At 45.7% G+C, this 22,320-nt stretch overlaps 1 protein-coding gene across 1 annotated transcript in view; it reads right to left on the bottom strand.

Moving 5' to 3' along the window:
- Positions 1 to 22,320, bottom strand: part of SLCO3A1 (solute carrier organic anion transporter family member 3A1) — a 153,751-nt gene that overhangs the window by 34,160 nt on the left and 97,271 nt on the right. The window contains exons 3-4 of the mRNA XM_085308644.1: positions 3,640 to 3,738; positions 106 to 369 (exon numbers count right to left, since the gene is read on the bottom strand). Of these exons, the coding sequence (XP_085164770.1) occupies positions 106 to 369; positions 3,640 to 3,738 (363 nt within the window). The remainder of the gene's footprint in view (positions 1 to 105; positions 370 to 3,639; positions 3,739 to 22,320) is intronic.

Here is a 22,320-nt window from a genome sequence, read left to right on the forward strand (position 1 = left end):
TTTTTGTGGAGGTAGATGGACCTAATCAGAGACCAGTTATAAACCCAACCAGCTGTTAACCTGTTGCTAGTTCTCACAGAAAACACCAAGATGCAGTTTTGTCACCTCGCAACTGCTGAAAGCAGGATGTGCTGTTCTCGTCGTCCAGCGAGTGCCGCAGGACGCCGTTGCTCGGCTTGGGCCTCTCGTAGTCCCGTTCAGGGAGCATGGCCTGCTCGCTCTCCAACGCGTGCTCCGTCCGCGGGGGCAAGGACTGCGGGAACCCAAACATCGGGAGGGACGAGAAGAAGAGTAAGGCACCACAGAGCAGGAAGCCTCCCCACCACGCGCCGATCCACCGAGGGTCGTCCGGGGTGATGTCCAGCTTACCTGCGAGGGCGCACACAGGTGTCAGCAGCTTGACAGAAAGGAGGGGAGGGCAACAAAGTTAACAAACTCATAAGCTAGAAGACAGCTTTTGGGGAACTCTTGGCTGGTTGGAAGTGAGGGGTTCCTAGACATAAGGTGAGGGACCCACAGTGCATCTTACATCCATTTGCTGTGAGCCACCAGCCACAAAGACCTCCAACTGCAGCAGATCCGTAAGACAAGCCAGCCCATGTAGTCAGCACCTGTAGCTTCCGCAGGTACCCCGTAACCGTAGCTTCTCTTGAGTGCCTTTAGCTCTGGCAGCTCTGCAAGGCTGCCTTCTACCTGCTGTTTACAAGCAGTGTCCCCCTGTGCTGACACCTAGGTTTTGGGCATCACTAGCCCAGGGCATCAAGCGTGCAGAGGAAATAATCCTTCACTGGCATCCCCAGAAACTCCTGGCAATGACATGGTCCTTGGCTGAAATGGTTACTGGCTGAGGGATTAGCAGTATTCCCTCCGAGAGGGAATCTCTCCAGAGATCTTTCCAGACGATAACACTGACAAGGGCTCCATCATAGGAAACCAGTGTTCAACTGAGAACTGAGACTGCAGGAAGACTGGGAAACATCCTAAAGAAAGGCAAGCACATACAGCTGACATATCCAATCAGCACAAAAGATTATGGAAGAGAAACAGCACACAGACATTGCATCTCCAACCCAGCTTATTCTTTTTTTTTTCTCCAAGACCCATGCTTTCCCTCCTTTGAAATCACAGGTGTAAGTCCTTTTCAGCAAAGATGAGATGGGAACTCGGGCTTGAGGGCCAGCTGTGATCGCATGGAGGGTGAAACAGCCCTGAACATTGGAAAAGAACTACTCACTGCATCAAATGGGCCCCAGGAGGGTAGAAAAATCAACAGTGAATGAAGAAAAACAGAGTAAGAAAGAAGAGTATCCTGCAGGCCATCACTCAGCAGAGATAAGGGAAAAGAAGCCACTGGAGGCAACTTGGGAAAATAAAAATCAGCAGCAGGAGAGAAGAAACCGTATTCCTAACAGCAACCCCTCTGCCTAAAAGTGAGCAGGTCCCTGCAGCAAAGCCAGGCAGAGGGTGCCCGGTCCTGGGAGCTGGCTCCTAGGGGAGATCCGTGCCTGCGTGGCTGGAATAACAAGCTCCTTTGTTCATGATGTCTGTCTGGTTACAGCCACTCTGAAAAATCTGTCTCAAGTGAAGCAATCAAGTTGTCTCTCAAGCAGAGACAGTACAAAACTCCTTTCTCCTTAGGGAAAATAATACATAGCTCTCAAATATATATATAGTTTGAAAAATAGTTTTTTGGAGGAATTGAATTCTTTTGGTGTTATTTCTTCCTTCGAGAAATGCATTTTTCTATTCAGGCTCTTGGGAACCTAGTCACACGGAAAGCCATGTAAACAAAGATTTTCCTCACATTCCCTTCCTAAAACAAGTGCTGGATGGATAGCAGCACAAAGCATATCCCAGCACCCTAGACCTCATGGCTGAGTTGGGGAGCAGGACAGGATTCACCCACTCACCCCGTTCAGGACTGCAAGGCAGAGCCAGTTGCAACATGGAAACTCTTTCTCATACAAAAACAGGTGAAAGCTATGTGAGCACCAATCTTCACAGGACAATGATGGCCCCCTGCCAAAGACAGCTGGACCTGCAACTAGACAGTGGTGCACCCTACCAATAATCTGCTGAGCCACAATCTGTCCAGGCTTTTCAGTGATAATGCTCCACTCTTCTCCTCAGTGGCCCCATATTTGGTGCTTTTTGAGCCGAAAATGTGGAATAATCATCTTACATTAAGAATGGCTGCATCACACCAGACTAATGTCTCAGAGGCCAGCATCCTGCCTCTGAGAGTGACCAATTGCAGATGCCCAGAAAGTCCACAATAACAAGGCCATCATATTCTTGACATTATTCCCCTTGCTTCTTGTTATTTGTGGCTCAGGGATTTCTTAAGCTAGATTAAATATCACCTGGATTTTTTTTTCTTCCATAAACTTGTCCAATCATTTTTGACCCCATTGGTAAACTGCCCATATCCTGCGGTGGGGAGTTCTGCAGCTTTACCTACTGAGAAAAGAGGTATTTTCTTCTACACATTCACATTTGCTGGAAGATTATACTTAACGGTCACATGTGCAACGGGACCCAAACAAGCTACTCTCCCCACAGGACCAAATGAGTCTTTGGCATGCCTTTCCTAAAGGAAGGAATGAAATGGGACCATGTGGTGTGTGACAAGCCACAACTAAAAGTTTCAGCCATCAGAAAAAAGACTTATTTTCTGATCATTTGGGATTATTTAGATTTCTTCAGTTCACACATGTATACCAGACCAAGAAAGAGGGGTAGCACTTTTCCGGACATACACAATTCTGCTCCGAGTCCTGCAAGGTTAAACTCCATCCAAACACATGCTGTAAAGGAGTATTTACAATATCACAAAATTGGAGCACATCTGCAAAGGGGACAACACCCATAAATCATGAGAGCCTGTTGGGATCAGAAAACTGAAGCAAAAGTGGCCGAAAAACTGAGAGAAGAGAACGAAGCATCAGGTTTGCCACCTACAACGAAAGGACTTGAGGTCACAGGAGAGAAAAGACTGTTATGCATTGCCCTCTCGTGGCAAAGCGCACACATTGCAAGCAACAATAAATGCAGAAGTTGCAGGGTTTTTCTTTAGGAACCAAAAGACAATTTGCAACAATTTGCTTTAACCCAAGCACAGGGCCAGCATTAGCAACAATTAGCACTGCTCTACGAAAAAGCAACAGTGCTGCAAGGCCCAGTCTGTCCGTCCAGACAGGGTCATTTGTAGATGGTGTAGGGCACAGAGCCTGGGGCTCCCCTCCTCAGGCCTCATGGAAGGCACCACTCCAAATTTCATCCCAGGCTTTGGAAACAGCTTCCCAGGCAAGGCTATGTCCATGCTAGGTGGTGTGCCCTGCCACAGTGATATTTTCATGTGTGCTCTTAGAGCAGGGCTGAGACCCTTCTCAAACTCATTTCACAGCAGAAGAGCCGTGGAAGTGAAAAGCTTCTAGCCACTACAGACCTGTTATTTACTGGGACAGAAGTGACAAGGTTTGAATCCTAACCATAAAACTCCTCAAAAATGACACCTATATATGCAAGAGGCACTCAAGATAGAATAACAGTTTCCTAGTTGTAAGTACCAATATTTTTGTCCCTCTGATACAAGGGGATTAATGCACTCAATTAGAAATCAAACCCAGTTCTCCTTACTTGTGTCAATGAAGACAGCATCCACATAGATTTTGGTACAGAAGGAGCCCAAGATAAATCCACAGGCTGGTCCAAATACCAGCATCGTAAACAGGATCCCTGAAAGGAGAGAGAAAATGGAACGTTAATACTAGGCTCAGATTATTCATTGCAAGTTGCTTTGTCTGCCTTCGTACTGCTCTCCTGGGACCAAACAGATAGGGATTTGTTTCTGTGTCAAGTGGATGTATGCTTTGGACAAAAGGGCTCCCTAAATCCTTTTTGCTTTACCATAGTTCTTCAGGAAAAAGGAACAAATAAAGACATGATATTGCTGAAGGATTTCTATTGAGTGGAGAAGACAGTGCAGATGTATGCCACAGTTGGGTCAGCTGCCAGCTCCCCACAAGTATCTTTTTCAACTTTGGCTAAATTCATGGTAGACACGGATATTTGTAGAATTTAGAGACAGTAAATCTACAAAACGCTGAGTTGCCATAGACAGCTAGATAAAGTCCCTTTATAGAAGTAGAAACCCTCCTTCAAATCTATGAAGCCCTTCTCACCATCATACCCACCAATCAAATGTCCTCCAAGACTTACAGCTCTTCTACCCCTCATAAAGACTCACTTCTCTTCCATACCTGTCTAATGCCAAGCAAAGAGGTGACTGGAGGCTATTCTGAGTGAATCACTTATTTGTGTTGGTATTATATTTAGAATTCTTTATTCTCACTCCATTTTGGCCCTGAAACAGGAATGCTACAGGCACATTGCCAGCTCTCAATTATCCAGGGCAGAAAGGCGAGGGGACAAGAGAATCATCCAGAGAAAGAAGCACCACAGATAACACAAAATGCTTGTTAAATCAGCAAAAGGAACATGCTTAGTACCTTCACATTTAGGATGGAAAAACAACAAAAAAATCCCTACGGAGCCTTATAAATGGATTTCTGAAGAAAGCAAGGGCAGGCCTGAGCAGCACAAAGTGGAGCAGTGCCTGTTCGCATGCTGCGGGGCAGAGCTTTGCCAATCGACCTGCGTGGTGAGGCACGCTAGCTCAGCAGGGCCCCTCTCCTAGGAATGGGCCAAACTTAGCTGCCAATAGTCTTCGTGCCTCTGCACTTCAGAAGTGTCCCATGAAAGAGTTTATTCGAGTCCGGGGTGTTTTCTGCACTCCTCTTTAGCAATGGGATAATCCCACATTTCTCTCCAAATGTCTTTGTGGGTGCTGCCTAGCATCTTGCTGATTCATTTCATTGCATCAAGTTCCTTAGCTGGAAACTTCCAATTCCTAAGGGCTCTCTCTCTGGGCAGCTCTCAGGAATTAGAGAAAAGATCAGAGCTGCAAAACATCACCTGAAGATCATCAGTTGTACGCAAAGCAAACTGCACCTTCAACAAACAGAAAAAGCTGATGCAGTCAAAAATAACTTCACCTTCATTGTTACAATATGAGAAACAAACCAATTCCTTCAGGTCTGTGGTACCATGGACTAATATCTGGATTATCATCTAAGAGCAAAGCAACAGCTCTATCTAGCCACTCGCACAGAAACCGACCTCATTAATACCTTCATGGATATCATCTGCAAGACCAAGAGGGAGAAATGAAGAAGGTAGGAGGTGAAAAAACATCATGTCCCCCTTTCATGCAAGTGCTGGTAAGGAGCTACATCCATCAGGACAGTGGCAGAAGGTGTGGTCCTTGTACAGGTAGACCACGCTGTCTTAGCATAGGCAAAAGCCGCAACACAGCATGGTGTTTGAGACCATTCTACCACCTTAAACTGATCTCCAGGGTTTCTGGCCATGACATCCACCCTCCCAGACAGGCAGCCACCTCAATCCCGTGGTCCCATATCTGCAGGGTCCAGAGACCCTGGGTCTGCACTAGCAGATCTGGCAGCACCACGAAAAGTTGGAGGTGCCGGCAGACAGGATGTCTTGGGGGAGACCAGCACCAAGCCTGCACACAGCAGGATTCAGAGATCTCTGTGACAGCCCACAGGTCCCCAGGACATCTCCCTCCCCAGCAGCCCTGCTCCTTCTCAGCCCCAGCCTGTGCAGGCGCTCAGGACTACATAGTTTCCAAAAACCTTTTCTAAAATACTCACATGGCATTTTTACATCACTAGATGGCATCAGCGCTTGACGTTCAAGCCAGACCCGGGCTGGCGCAAGTCCCACACGAGCCGGCTGGTGGCTGGTGTACGGCTATGCGGCTCGCCCAGCGCTTTTCTCACCCAGTGACCGAGGTCAGAGCGATATCATGGGAAAAGTGCCGGCATATCCCAAGCTCACCATGTCCAATAGCCTTACTTGGGCGTTACGTAGCCTGCTAGTCCCTGGGAGATGGACAGCAAAATCCAGTGGGATGGTGACTTCATCCTGCTATCAACCCTGTGCATAATTAAGCTGTGTGCTTCGGCTGGTTGCAAGCAGTAAATCACAGACTTTCAAACAAACTGCTCTAAGCTGTTTAGTTTTTAATCAAACAGTTTAGTTTTCACAGACATTATTCTGAGGAAAACTGAGGAACGCACGGCTGTTGCTCTGATGAGTAGGTCTGCAATCAAAGATCAAGTAGATCTTTGATTCCTGGACAATAACGACAAATTTCTGTATATTCACTGTCACGTACACACTGATACCTGGCCCTCAAGTATTGCGGGGCAGCATGCACAGTGCCCTGAAGTTGTGTCCTGTAGAGATGACAAATGGAAATTGCATTTAGTTTGAGGAGCTCTCTGATTTGAGCAACAGGTCACAGCACCGCTCTGCTCTTACTTCATTACTTCAAAAGAAACAAGGGAGAAAAAAACAGGTAGAATTGAGCACCTGCCCCCTAGAGCCACATACTCAGCTGGCAAGTGGCATTGCTGAAGTCAAAAGAAGCGTAAAAAAGTAGTCCCAACGGAGTCAGCGTTGCCCTGAGCATGCAGAGTGATCGCGTGCTAGGGGAACGCTCGACACCGGCCGAGAAACCTTCCCCACCAGAGCTACCTAACTACTCATGTTTGCATGGATGACGTCCTCTGGAGGGAAGGTCGCTGAGGGCACCAAAGCTTCTCAGTGCCAATACCGATTCCCACAGATGTCAAGAAGCAAACAGTGCTGCCCAAAAGCTGTGCAATTGCCAAGCCGCGCATGCAACTGAAAGGAGCACGTGGCCAGCAGACAGCTGCTTCCAGGGCCATCAAAAACCCAGGAGAGGAGCTCTGTGGCTCTGACTAGTACAAAGCTGATTTAAGACCCTGGAGACAGGATAAATCAAGTATGACCTGTTCTCCAGAGATAGCAGACATTCATTTTCTTTTTTTAAAACCCAATAATTGTTGGTTGATTTTAAGTGTAGCACCTCTGGAAAGCTGACATAATGCAGAAATTGTCATTTGGCATTGATGCAGACTTATGGATAGAATGACACTAGGACCATTTCTAACATTTCTTGGCATTACCTTTGGAAGTCCTGGGGATTGAGTTAAGGAAGACAGAGGTTTATCCCGTGATGATTTCCAAACCACAGGCAGAGTTGTCAAACTGTGAGTTTATAGGCACAACCAGTGTGTTTCATACAGCAAAGGGTAAGACAAAATGAATGGAAAAATATCATGCTTCACAAAAAACAAGGAATATTTTCCATTTACAAAATAAAAGGGAGCAAAGGCCTTTTGATAACAAACTGTTAGTACTAGGGAGATGCATGCAAAGAGGCAGCTCAAGCAAAAGGCTAACTGCAAGAAACCTGTATCAAATGCACATACATGTGTGCACACATATTCCCTTTTCCAAGGCAATCTTCACAACTGGTGAATGCTCTCATTTCTTGCACTTCTTATATTGCTGCTAACAACCACTTCACAAACAAACCAAGCTATGTCCTCAGTTATTAAAACACCGCATTTCATAACCTCGCAGCTGAAACCTAGAACATGTTGTTTGCTCTGAAATGTCATCACTAGAGGGCAATGTGGGATTAAAGCATCCACGAAACACAGAAATAGCTAAGATCTTACTATAAGGTATTAAGTTATTACTCACCTCTAGGCCAGGTGCAAGAAAACCTTGTGTTAATTGTGTTTTTACTCCTCCTACATTTTCACCTAAAACTCTGAAAACAACAAGCTCTTCCCATGCACTTTTTGTGATCCTCTCTCAGGACTCCAGTAAAATCCCACGTTTGCAATAATAGTGTATTGCACTGTGTCAAATACAGCTACCTTGGTCCTGAAAGAGCCCAAGGCGTGGACTGTCATGACAGATAGCTCAGGCTCTCCAGGGAGCTGGACCGTGCTTGAGGGTCAACAGAGCATCCCACCATGCACGGTAAGACTATCAAGATCCTGCTTGTGGTTGAATGTTCACAGGGAATTGAGGGCTCAGAGGGAAACTATCCAAGTTAGAATTAGCTTTAGACATCCTTCTGCTTTTGAGAAATTCTGCGTGATTACTAATCACCACAGGTAGTAGCAAAATGCTTTGCACATCATCCACCTAGTAACACAACCAAGAAGCTGCTTATTAATAGGCAAGCAGGTCTGGCAAATCCCCTTTCCCCATCCCAGGGGTTGCTAGTAAGGATAAAGGTACACTGAACTTGTGGATAGCTTTAACACCCCTTGCTAGGTTTTTTCTTATATTTCCCTCTAACTTTGAGATCGATCTGATTTGCTGCTGGTGGACATCACAGAGCCGAAGGGCACTAGCGTCAGGAGGAGCTCAAGCTTTCCAGGGGGCTGTGACCTGCTCCCAGGAGCAAACACATCAAAGGTCTCATCCCGGCTTCATTACAGTCTGTTGCAAAACTCATGTTGATAGCAATAAAATTAGAGATCAGTACAAGATACTCTACTTCCACCTCTTCCCTTTTTTTCGTTTCAGTTTTAGCTCAGAATTTATTTCAGTCACTCAGAGCAGCACATTCAGTAACCAACACCCATCTCGAGAGAACAGAGGGAGAACAAAACTGGAACTACGAGCTCCAATGCTACCTTGGAAATAAACCTTTTATGCTCTGCATGGCCATTTCATCCTCTTCAGAAAGGTCTGTGCTTTGTCCTGCACCCGGTATTTCAAGGAGTGGGGGATGATCACCATTTATTTAACACTCCACAGACCACTGGGCAAGGTAGAATGAAAAAGGTTTCTCCTTTGTGCGCTTTGGGGTGTTTTTGTTGATGATGATGCTTCTAACTTTTTTCTTCTCGCCTAAATACAGCAAACATTAAAATTCAAGAGATGAGAAATGAGAAAAGCCAATCATTTTGGATCAATGCAAACATTTTGTCCAACTTAGAAATACTTTGTTTCAGTTTAGGCCCTTTTAAAGTAGAATTATGCTTTATTTTGTAAAAAGTTAATTGTTTGAGGGGATATAGGGATTTAGTAAGTAGTGGTAGGAATGCTGGAAGTACCCTACATGTGGGGGATAGAAAATGAAAGAATCATGTTAAGCTGCCACCTTTTCCTCTTTCACACTCCCCATAAGTCTCAGTGTGATGTATCACAAGCATACCAACTTTGACCGGTAACAGACTATGTAATAATGTATAATAACAGGATACATTTTTTAATTGTTTCTTATAACGTTTACATATGACTTAAGGCCTGCTTCAAGAACACATCTGAACCAAGCACATTAGCTTCAAAGGAACTGGCCCAGACCTATAGCAGTGGGTGCTAAAGCAAGATTTTATTCCCAGAGAAGTTAAAGGCTTCTGTCCTCACCTCCCTCTGTATCAAACTGGTCCAAATGTCAAATCTCCAGCCAAGAAGGCTCCAGTGCCACTTCCAGGAGAGCCAGCACAGTAGGAACTTGCAACCTTGAGGTAACGCAGGCAGTCAGAAAGTGCAATGAATGATTTTTACATACACACTGTATAGTTAGGAAACTGTAAATCTTAGTTTCTAATTGCCTCTGAGGTTAGACTGAGACAATTTCCTTGAGGCTGGGACACTTAGCAAAGGGGTCTGGAGACAGCGACTCATTAAGGCTGTGTAATTATAGCGTAGCAGTTGTGATGCTGGGAGCACACCTAGCGATGAACTGCTCTGGAGGTTGATTAGAGGCCGGAGCAGAGCCAGAGGTGTCTCTAACCTCAAAGGCCATTTGCACATCAGTGTCAGGAACATCACCCTGCTATGATGCAATGAGAAACCTCTTTTCTTCTACATGGAATGTCCTTCTCTTCCCTATGGGGGAAACTCAGGGCTGTACCTTCCCTCCGGGGCCTCCTTAGGGCCACGATCCAACTGTGCTTGTGCATCGTGTCCCAACGTAACGTGCCTTCCTAACTGCCGCTTCTTCTTCCCGCTCAGCAAAGTGCAACTAATGTGACCATCTTCCTGTCATCAGTGCACACACTGGGTGACATATGTCTAGTATTCAGCTTCAAGCCCAGTTTTTGGAGACATGTGATTTAGCAGGCACTTCAGTTTGCTACCCAGGAATTCACCCAGCACTGTAGACCCATCTAGCAGCTCAGCCCAAGCATCTTGCTGCCAGAACTGAGCTGCTATTCACAGCTGAGCTGTCTGGTTAAATACCTACCTTGAGCACATCCTTCCTGTGCAAACATACCCCAAGCCCAAGGGTTGCCAACTTTCCTGACCTTACAAAGCTGCACACTGAGCATGTGATTGAGAAGCACTCACTTTGGAGAGCCAGGGGAGAGGAAAAAGAACAGGAGGTAACACTGAGAAACGAGAACACCTCTGGGCAGGGAGCTGAATTACAGCTTCTTCTCAAAGCCCCCTGTCAAAACAGTCCTACTGCCAGTCACAAAACCCAGAGCCAGCCAAGGAAGTCACGCTTCAACTCCTCTCAAAGTGAGGATTTATTTTATGCTGAGAGGAAGAAGATCTGTTTGTGATGCAGCTTTGAAAAGTTCAGTTGCAAAGTCCCTTGGCAAAGCAACTATCTGTCAATAAAGCCCTGGAAAACACCATCAGAATCACCTCCAGGGACTTGCAATCATTTTGAAAGCCTGCTTGAGTCATCTAGATGCCTCTGAGAATATTGTTTCCTGTTTCCATGTGAAATTAAGTCACCCTTCTAGGAAGGGCTGGATCAAAGGTGCACATGCAGAGAAACTGCACCACTCCAGTCTTCTCCTCCAGAGATTTGTAGGTAACCAAGCTAGATGCGTTTGAGCATCAGAGAACTAAATAAACCCTACTACATGCCTTGACAGTCTGGAAAAGCAGTGGCACTTCCAGACCAGCCCACAAACCTAGGGCCTGGAAGCATCTTCACTGCTGCCAAGTATGAAGCAGCTGAATACAGACCACCAGCATCGAACTACCCAGAGTTTCTCAACCACTGGCAAAGCCCTGGTGTTGTTGAGGAACACAAAAGATGCAGGAAATTTCTTTCACTGCAAAGTTAGTTTAGTCATTGCAACAAGTTGCAGCAAGTTACCACATCTCTGCAGAGGCATGTTTGGACCCGTGGACCAGGTCCTGGCTTGTATTCAGACAGCTTTTCTATTATGGGTCACTCCGTATGGAAACATCGCCTCCAGGTGAAACAAGGCACTGACAGGGTGAATCTAGTAGCTTTTACTCTGCTTTCAGGCACCCTTGGTGAAAAAAGCATGTTCTACTTCTTTCCCTTGCAAAATGGGAACAACAGTGCTGTCCCCTCTCTCAGGAGGCTTCAGAAGTGGAATGTGGCAGTTGAGTTTTAAGGTCATTGTCAGAGAGAGACATGAAGTAAAACATTAGCAGCTCAAACTAAAGCAAATCTTTTTGATAGGGCCAAAACTCTCTCCCTCTTTGGATTACAGAGTTATATGTGATTTTCCAAAGGTGGCAGGGACAAGACGGTCCAGTGACAGCCACAAAAAAATCCATGTTCGTGTATGGCAGAGGAGGGCAAGAAGCATCCGTGTGAGTGTCACCGTGGCCCCGCAGGTGCTGCCGCAGACACGGGCAGACGTCAGCGGTGGGCGTCCTCCCCAGCACCGTCCACTGCTCACTCCACTCCTCCCTGGTGAGGGCATGAACTGTTTCTGGAAGCGCAGGGGGAACCAGTCCTGCAGAGCCCGGGATAATCTCCAAACCCGGCTTGTCCCACATTTCCTGCTGCAGCAGTGGATGGGGCTGGCCTGTGTGAAGGGATTACGGGAATACAGTCCATGCACGCTGCAACCTGCCCTTAAAGAGACACCACTGCCGTGCAGCACCCCGCAGAGAAATCGGGATACGAATTGGGAATGCCGCATTTGCCTTCAAACAAGCTCACAGCCCTCAAGGGTTTTGGAAAAAGGCTTCTGAGCTGATACCCTGCAGGCAGAGCCCTTTCCTGCTGTAGATTTTGTCCAATTTTTATCTATCAGCTGACGTAACCTCTAAAGAGCATGGTGAGGGTACGGGAGAAGGCAGTTTCCTAGCCAGGTAGCTTCCTCCCGCGGCGAATCGTGCTGTGATCCTGCAGCTCTCCCCATCCTCCCCGACGGCCCGTTGGCCAGGGAGCTGCGGATGCAGCCTGCGCTCAGCAGCAGCCCGTTCCCACGCCGGCACGGGGATCTCTGCCCTCCCGGACAGCCCACGACCCCGCTCCTGGCCTTTCCTTCCCAGCCGCCCTGCAGGCAGCCTTCCTCCCTCGCCATCGGAGGACATCACTTTTCCGGCCACTTGACTCCTCGTCCGCTTACCCAGCAGCCCATCACCGCCTCCCGATTTTATCATCGCTCCCGCTCCTTTGCACTGTTGCAGCTGACCGCAGGAAACTGAAATAGGTAGCGTTACGCCAGCAGCATGTTTGGATTTACTCTGCTTCCTCAGTGCAAGCACTGAAGCGGAGGGAATGCTAAAACAATCCTGACAGATGCTCCAAAATGCCCACAGCTGTTGATTAATGAGGGGCAATGCTGGGATGATTCACTTTAATTTTTAGCCTCTGTTCTGATAGGGATCAAAGCGGTTCCAACTGCACATTCGTATTAGACGAGCTGGGGAGGGGAAAAGGTTGAATATTTCTACAATCCGTACAGTAGCACACGCATATCTGCAAATTTTGCCCTTGGTGCTCAGCAGCTCAAAAATGGAAGCTGAGTTTTCTAAAGGCAGTTGGAGAATAAGTACCCAATAGAGGATCAAAACTCCTCAGATGGAGACTTTTTTAATTGCTGCTTTCAGAGGCCTGTTAGCTGCATCTAGTCGTTTCTCCACCTTTAAAGACAGGCTTGTCCTGCTTTGTTAAGTGTTACAAGATGCATGAAATATCATGAAGTGGCTTTAGTAAGCAGAGACACAAAATGCAGTAGAGCAAACACTAATTCTGGTTCTGAGCTCCTCTGAAAACATTACTCCTTGATTCCACTGTAACGTAGCTCCACTCTCATATCTGCACACGCAATACAACACATGGAGAAAAATTGACAGCACTGCCCCGAGCCCCTGTATTTCTCACTATTGGACCTGCAGCTGATTTTAGCCAGTGAAATAGCTCCAGCAAGAAATAAGATTGCAAAACAGAAGCACTGGACTGAATCTGTCTTCTCACATTTCCATAGTCCCACTTGTGACGGGGACCTCCTTATAGGGGTTTGTTATTTGATTGCCCTGCTTTTCTGAAATAATTTATTACCTGGTTTGAAACCAAGTAGCTCTAGAAATCTCTCCCATTCACTTCTTCCCTTCTTATATAAAGTATTTCTTGTTTGCAGCAATTTCCCAAAACATTTTCTGGGAAAAAAAGGTAACCCGTAATGCCTCATGAAGCAGGGAGCTGATTTTATTTTTTAATGGAAGTTACTCACTACTGTTTTGAAATTCTGCAAAGACTTATTTGCTCCGTGTTTAACAAGCCTTAATGGCTGTGTCTGAAGCTGGCGGGGGTTTTCCTTTACTTGTCAAAAGGTAGGAAAAAAAAATACATCCATGCTACAGACATAACTAGCTTCTAACATGATCCCTCCACAGCTGTAGAGGGCCCAGGAAGACAGCTTTCCTCGCACATGCTGGAGGAGACTTTCCTTAAGTAAAATCTTCTCAGCACAGTTCTTTGTTCTAGCCTGTATTTAGCATTCAGATGTTAAACCCTAAAGAGATTGCTAGAATTTGAAGGTACATTACATAGCGGTTTCTCCCTAGACTACCAGTGTCCCTTTAAATATTGATTTCCATCAGAATGTATAAGGATTTCTCCAAGGAGATGACTGCTGACTTTGAGATGAAATGTGGTTTCCATAAGCAGCGTTGCCTGGTGAGCAATCCTGTGTTTTCAATTATTAGGGAGCCTTAAGTTTGTTTTATCAGGAAATCCCTGTCCCCGGCCCTATCGAGGCTACATCTGAAAGGATCAACGTTACAYCAACAGCTGCTAGTCCCAGGAGAGCCCGGTGCGTGCACACAAATGTTTGCAGAGCAGCACACAAAGCAACAGGACTCCTACGTTAGGAGCCCAAGCTGAGCACCCAGCCGCAAATTTTCCACAGTGACTAGGTCTACCTCTGACAGCTCGGAAACACGCACGTGCTGCCTTCTGCCCTCATTATGATAAGCTCAGAAATAATGAAAATGCAAGGAGGGGAAAAAAAAACAACCAAAAAAACTCCAAACAAATCAAAATGAAAAAAAAAAGATCCCTACTGTGCTGGCATTTTAGGTCACTGGTTTGGCCAGTGGCTGAATTAGGATCACCAATAAGATTGCAGAGAAACAAATCAAGCCATGAGGAAAAGCTGCACAACCCTCAAAAACAGGTTTGCAAACAAAACAAAAATTAAAGTTGCTGGTTTGTGAGCAATGCAAGGTAAACTACGTGGATACTCCCACTCCAAATGCTAGCGTTACTTTGGTACCTACCAGCTGGTGCCGGGAGCTGACTATTCCCCACCTCCCGAACAGTCTTCCTAATCAGCATCCGAGCACCCTTCCAAGCTGTAGAGGGATTGCTTGCTACATTTCTCTCCTCACTTATGTGAGGTTGCAGAAGAAATTTGCTTATGCTAATCAAACCCTGGCACGACTCGTAGGAGACACTAATCCAGTGGCAATCTCCATCAGTCTCTGCATATTTAACTAAAGCAGTGAACACTCGTGGAGGATTAGGGACGCGATGGTATTGTTGCAGCAGCGTTCTCCTCCTCAAGCTGCAATTGCTCTGGCGCTCTGTCTCCTAATATTTACATACGCTGTACACACAAGCAACCTGCAAGTCTCGCGAAGACACAGAATTGCCTCAAGTCCATGCAAGCGTTCTGGTCAGGCGCTCTACCAGCAAAACCATAGCCACCATGTAGTGCCATTTAATAGATCTCCTTGCACTGGGCAATATTGTCTCCATTACCCTCTGCCAAAATGTTTACATTCGCATTGCTTATTTATAAAGCACCATCCTTGAAGGTATAAACATTGCTTAATAACCATGAAATATATACATTTCTTCCTCTGAAGAGTGTGCATAGTTTAAATGCACATGGCAAAAGATTAGAGACTATGAGCTGGATTGAGCAAACTTTTGGAAAAGGAGCTTATTAGTCTAATAATCCAGTTTCCCATCACTTTGTGCCAGAAATAAAGCAATGCCCTCTCTGCTTCAGGTACGTTGCTGGTCCAGCATCGCCGTTCTCCAGGATGGAAGAACAATGCTAGCACTCTTCAGCCTGTCTTGAAACATAAGGAAAAGTAACTTGTTCCACCTACCCTTATGGCTCATATCCCTGCCCCTAAATTTTGCTTGTTATATTCTTAGAAAAAGCCAGCTCAGTTTAAGATGCGAGTATAAGAACATATCTAACTATAGCATGCAAACCCATGGCAGTGTGACGCGCAGCCCCACGAGATGCAAGTTCCACACCTTTAACGTACAGCACAAATATGCCAACTGTAGCTGCGGGTTTGAAGGATTTCCACATTTCAAGCAAATCTCTCTTTGCTAACTACCTTGGGAAGCAGCCACCAAATAAACTCTGAAAGAAAAGTGTGCTTAAACTTTTTAACACGTACTTGGCATTTAAGTAAGTCGCATGCCTTAGAGCTGTGTTCATGTCCTTCCAGCCATTAAATGCAAACACCTGTCTTACCAGATCCACAGGGCTGCTTTAGTTGAGAAGGCCAAATTTCATTTTACCAGTTTCACAGGAACTGTGCCAACATTATGTAATATGGAAATGCACTTAAAGGACAGGTTTTGCTATAGGACTCTAACTCCCCTCCGACTTTGCTGACTCAATTCACTGAGTGTTCCTGATCCCACGGAGAAGGCTAGGGATGCTTTAGGCAATGCAGTCCTTCCCATTCCTCTCTCCTCTGTTTGGGTAAGCTGTCTAGCCCAATCTCTGTGAAATCGGGATAGTGGTTGGTTGTGTCCAAGGTTCACGCGTATTCCTCATCACCCGAATTTCATGGCAGTGAGAACCTTTCATCCTTCTCACATACTAGCAAACAAAAACACCTCCGCCTCCCCCCCAGTCAGGAAGCATCGTTCAGCTCCATTTCCTTTCTGCTGGACCTCTTCCACCCTCTCCATAACAACCTTCCCTTCCTAAAAGCTTTTCCCTGCAAGACTCCTCATTCCCTTCTTCCTTCTCTCAGCCCAGAAGCAATAGAGGGACTCCACTGCTTCATTTCCAACTGCTTTTAACATCTTTAACATGGTGTTAGTCATTTCTTGGCTCTTTGTGCCAACAGCACCTGGGATTTCAAGGCTCCCCTCCAAGGACCACATGAGACAAGTTTCCAAGACCAGAGAAGACAGGTTCACTCAGTCTGGCATGGCACCAGATACCCCAGCAGGCTGCAGTCCCCCAGATCTCACTCTCACCCTGGCTGATAGACTTGTTACAAACATAAATATGTAGAGTAATCCTTCCTGAATGTCACATGTGCCACAGAGTCTGCTCCTGTTGTTCAAAGCATCCCCGCACCAGGGATAACCAGACCTCCAATCTCTGCCACCCCACTCTCCAGGGCTCCCTGGAAGCTTTAAAAGAAAAGGACAGGAAGGAAAAGTTCAAGACAACTGAATTGTCAAACTAAACGAACTGTCTTGGCAACACCATGCCCTCCTGAAAGCCATGGGCAAAACTCTGATGTTCAGCAAAACCAGTTTTTAGATCCTTCATGATCCCCGCTTAAATCTCCCTTTACCTGGCTGTTGTTCAAGGAGAGATTATGCTGCTTGGTGGAGGATGACCCATGGGCAGAGAGCACTGGGTAAGCACACGTAAACCCATACTAAGCTCCTGAAGCAAGGAGAGATCTGGGAATTGGAGACACCGTGAGACAAGGTGCTGGGAATGTAGTGCCGTTAGCTGTTATCTGTACCACCCATTTCGGAAAGGGCTGTTTTTTTCTCTGCAGAATAGATTTAATCTAGTTTAATAATGGCTGTGCTATCAGGAAGGAAAAGAGAAATTAAAAAACAAAACTTCTGTTGTTCTGCTTCCTCATATTGCAAATGCCAGCAGAAAAAGTATTTGCTCTTGACAATAGTCATTCTTTGCACTGACCCAAATCTCACTGAAGTTTGTGGGAACTCTCTCCATTGCCCTTAACTGGCTTTAGATCAAGAGACAGAGCTCTCAGCCTGTGTCTTTGCAGCCCTTCGTCAACGAGCAGCTCACAGAGCGAGCCCCTGCGCTCGAGGCCACATACAGATGGGCTCAGATCTGCTCTCCTGCCCAATCACCTGCAGCTGGAGCTCCAGCCAAGCTTTGCTTCATGGGCAGCCTTACTTCAACAGTCTCTATGCAAACTTGGGAAGTCTTAGTTTCATATCACTCATTATCATCAAATGCCTCAGCTGGAAATTTAAATCGCTGTGTTTGAAACACAAGAAACGCAGCCAGAAGCCCAAAGTCAGGCACGAATTGATGCTCAGTGCTCAGGCAGTAACTGCTAGGAGGAGGATGGAAGAACACCATGATCTCATGAAACACGTCCCTCTGCACCACAGGGGTGCTCCGTCCAATAAACCCGTGCAAATATCTGCAAATATCCCCCACCGCTCACCCTGAAGACTAAGGGATGCCAGATGCTAGTCTGTTCTGGGGGATGGGGAGGCTGGCTGGATGCAGGGATAATCCCCCAATCTAAGATTACTTTCAATATAATTTCTGGCAGTGCCTAACAGCCCTCTGTTGTGTTACAAAGCACAAACCCCAGAGGCTGGATCCAGAGGGCTAGAGGACTCAGTTCCTGACAAAGTGAATTATTCAGCATCTCATCCCTAGCCCCCAGCCATTTGGGGCCAACACATCCTTGCCTTCCACGTCCCCAAACCATAGACAACATATACGTTCTGCTGAGGCTTCTTACAAAGTTGGAAGCTTCTGGGAACTGCCAGTCTCTCCAGTACTGCTTTCGTGAGAATACTTCGCTCCGAAGAGGACTCTGTCCCTGATGAGTCTCTCTCTCTCCAGGGGAGAGAACAGCTGCTGCTATCATTATGGGTTTGTCTCCCTTAATTAAGCAGCCACAGATAAGATGAAAGATGAAAACAAAGCCCTTTTCCAGCCCTTTCAGGAGATGGAAGGAAAGGACGGTCTGGACAAAGACCGCAAGAGGAATAATTCTTTCCCACAGCAAACTTGGACTTGCATCTTAAATTGGAAAATGAATTTAAAGCACCAGAATAGCCTATTTAAAATTAACCATACTTGAATGCCCTAATTCAAGATGCTTTGGGGGAGTTAACCTTCATCCAAGGGAAGCAACCCTAATGGGCCAAGTACGATGATCCTAATCATACCCAGTCACTTCTCAGGTTGTTTATAACCCCACAAGCTTGCTACCACCCATCCATTGCAAGTCTCACGTTGCAAGTTATTACAGCAAGTCACCAGTGTCGGCATTTCCAAGCCCTGTCCCACACAGAGATCCAAGTTAAGAAACTCATACTATTAAATTAATCCAGCTGAAAGAACTGATACAGAAAGGAAGAACATACGGAGAACGTGACAGGAAGCTGCGAACACTAATTTTCAGAACAACAAATACAAACACATTTTTTTCTACCACCATTTCATGAAATTTTGCCTTTCTAGTAAAGCCCTAGTAAGTGAAATTGGTCAGACGACTTTTGATAGGTCTATACGACACTGGAAAATGCAGTGGATGAAGTCATCAGTCTTTATGAGATTATGGCTGCTTGTTCTTAATCTCATTCTAAGGAAGGAATTCTCCTTCTAAAAATTTCAAAATGAAAATTATTATTTTATTTTGAAAAAATCATTCTTATGGAATGTATTTTCATATTGCACAATATATAACAATATAAAAAATGAAATAGTAATAGGAACACTGATTTGACATTTTGGTTTTTTAAATACTCTATTGTGGCAATTTCAAGATGTACCATTTTTCCTGCAGCAATAAAAAAAAAAAGACATATTTAATGAAAATTCAACACTTCGCAAGAAATAGAGCTGCTGTCTCCCACACAGCTTCAGTGAAAGCTGGTCCCTGCAGAATCGCCTTAGCTGGCCACCAAACTGCCACATGCTTCAGCTGATGTGGCTTTGGATGATGATCTTTTATTCTTTTTGGCAGAGCTTGTCATATTCAGTAATTACATTTTCCAGGGCAGGCTTTCTGCCAGAGCTCAAAATGACGACCAACGGGCCCCTTTCAACCAGCTGCTATGATTCCAGCCTTGATTAGTTATTAAAGGGCTGTTGAAATCCATTGCAAGAATCACCCTTTCTAGTTAGGCTACTACTCTGGCTCCAGGGAGAGGTAGGCTTGAAAGGAGAACAGGAAAACATTGCAAGCAATAAAGAGAGACTTGAAAGCCCTGAAATAGTAGCTATTTTGTATAACAGCATCACCTTTGTGCACATTCAGGCAGCGACAGGCTTGTCTCTACTGTTCTTGTGTCGGCTGGGAATGAGCAGCCTTGAGCTGGTATGAGCAAGCTCAGTTCTAATGTTCACCAAAAACTGAAGTAAAACTTATTGGAAAAACCTGGACTCTTTTCACCTGACTAATACTAGGCTTCCTGTTCCCTTATTTTGTTTTAGCTAGCTTTAGAGAATGAGACAGATAAGAAAAGCCTGTGTTTCCGCACATGTACAGGTGCTTCCTGGCTACCTGCTCCCTAATAAATACCGACTTCATGGACTTGTTTACATCTGACAGGGAGTAGGGGGACTTCAAGATACTAAATTCTTATGATTGGCATGAATATGTGGCCATGGGAGCAGCAATGTCCTGGTAATGCTTCTACTGAATGAAGAGCTGTTACACACGCACGCTTACTCTTGAAACACAGATTTGTAGGGACTAGATGCTATGGGCTGTGCGGCTCCCAGCTGCCAAGGGCGGCAGCAGAGGTGTTTCTGCTCTCTTTTCTCACTGTAGTAGCCCAGAACTGTCATCACCAGGTTGGGACATTAATCTTATGCTCAGCTGGCTTTTTTTGCATCACCAGTCCCACTTCTTGCACTTCATGGGAAAGCTGGGACAAGGATTGATGCTGAGGGAAGAAGCTGGTCCACTGACTCCCTTATTTTCTCCAATCCCTCATTTGTTTTCCACACCAGTTCCCATCCATACTCAACATTCTCCTCCTGGCAGGAGCTGCTAAGAGATAGCCTCCTCGCAAGCCATCTATTAAAAGTGGGAAAATCTTTTTGCAGAGGTAGCATAGCCACAAGGCCTCAAGATGGACAGTGTAATTTGCTTATACAATCCCCTCATTTGACCAAAAGTTGAAGGTAACACTTCATTTTTCATCTGAGCAACTGATATTGCTGCCCTCATTGATGTCAGTTAATCCATCCTTTCTTTCCGGTGACAGAACCAGCACCTCCAGCTGAACCTTCTCTCCGTGTCCTCCCATACGATCTGGCTCCTGTCTCTGCCTATTCCCACACCCTGTTGCCCACCTGAGTGCTCTGCTCCAGCATTCGCAGTGGCTGTGTGACGTTTCACTTGCCAAGACGACATCCTCGCTCATCAGCGTGCTTTCCTCTCCTCCCAGAGCACTGCGACAGATGCTCCTGCAGCACCTGCAGGACAGATCCTACCATCTCCAAAATGCTACTGCTCTGACCTTCCTATCACTGTCAGCCCCTCAGGGCTGGCCAGCCAAAGGTCAAACAGCAACAGCCTCGCCACAAACACTGCCTGTATTTACAGGTATCGCAGATACTGATTATATGGTATCACAGGTCAGCTGTTCATCTGTGGGTTGGTAAAATGTAGCAAGCTTGCCTTGGCAGGAGAACAGGTCTTTCACCTCAAGGAAAACCTCTCATTTCCTTCATCCTCTAATTCCCAACTTCTAATTTCCACTGTCTCCTAGTTTCCCCCAAAGAAATGACAGTTTCTGGCAGAGTAAACACCAAGCAGGAGAGGCTGGTCCTTGCACAAGGAAGAATCAGGCTCCCATCACTGCATGTTGAACAAACAAAATATTTTCTTAATGGCAGAAGACAGAACCGAGGCACCATGAGCCTAAGGGATATGACCAAGCATATTCCCAGGGTTTCAGGGAACCAGGATTTCAATCTACCATTTTTATCCAGTACTGTTACAGTGAAACGCCTGGCTGCTACGCAGACCAGATTCCACGCTAGCTCCTTTCTAACCTGCTTTGATAGGTCCTTTCCTCACCATTTACATAATCATCCATTTAACTGCATGTCCTTCTCCTTTTAATAATCAGAGAGTCTTACTTTTCTCTTCAGTCATCAAGTACAGAAACAGTCAAGGGCTTGGCACACACCACAAATACCAAGGACATAAACAACTGGCACCGTTAGGAAGGAGCAGTCCCTAAGCAAACAGTCACAATCACGCTCGACATGAACTTCCACTCTCCGCAGCCACCAAATTTTAAAGAAAGACTGACAATATTGCTCCTGGCTAGTTTCAGAAGCTAAAAAATAGCAAATAATAAATTATATATCTAAGACTACTTAAATAATAAATTCCTTTATAGACCTGGGTCGTGAGGAAGTTTTCTCCAGGCTCTATCAAGGTCCCTGAAACATCTTGCGTCACTTCAAGACAGCCAGGATCTCTCTGGCTAGGATTTCTCCAGCCTCCTAGCATTTCAGACCATAGTTGCAGCTGCAGGCTGCTAAAGCCGGAGCTGGCTCGTTGTTTCCCCCTGGGCAGACCTCAATGAAGTTACCTACAGGATCATGATAAAAAATTAATGGAATACTCTTCCATTTGTCACTGAATCCACATCCTGTGTGGGACACAATGTATGAACATTACACAATTAGGTTTGCGGAAAAACATCATCAATGAAGCGGTCGTACTCAGGGGAACATTCTGCCTTTTTTTGCACTCTGTTCTTTTATCATCTCCCAGAAGCTTTTTATTATTAAACCTATCAATATGTTTTATTATTAAACCTAACAATACATTTAAAAAGGATCCAGAGCAGAAATGCATAGAGTGCACTCGGTATTTATCGTGCTCATTTCTGCCTCGTAAAGCTGGCATAATCTGCCAGAAAGCCAGTAGCAGGGCTTTGTTGCCTCTGCTAACAAAACCTGAACCACAGGGAGGTGAAGGGGACTTGGTTTTACATTATCCTGTTTACGTTCCTTTTCTCAGCAAAGTTGCAGCTTTGAAAGCCTTTCCCCTTAACTCAGCTCCCCTCATCGCTTTTTTCCTTTGCATGGTCAAATCCACCATTTAATCAGGTTAGCATGCCACGAAAATAAACATTTAAAAACATGCCGGTGGTTCATGAGAGCACACCGTATCACCAGGAAAGGTAAAGCACAC

Source organism: Rhea americana, unplaced genomic scaffold (assembly GCF_003343005.1).
Source record: "Rhea americana isolate MKP2758 unplaced genomic scaffold, rheAme1 scaffold_28, whole genome shotgun sequence".
In the NCBI taxonomy this organism is placed as follows: Eukaryota; Metazoa; Chordata; class Aves; order Rheiformes; family Rheidae; genus Rhea; species Rhea americana.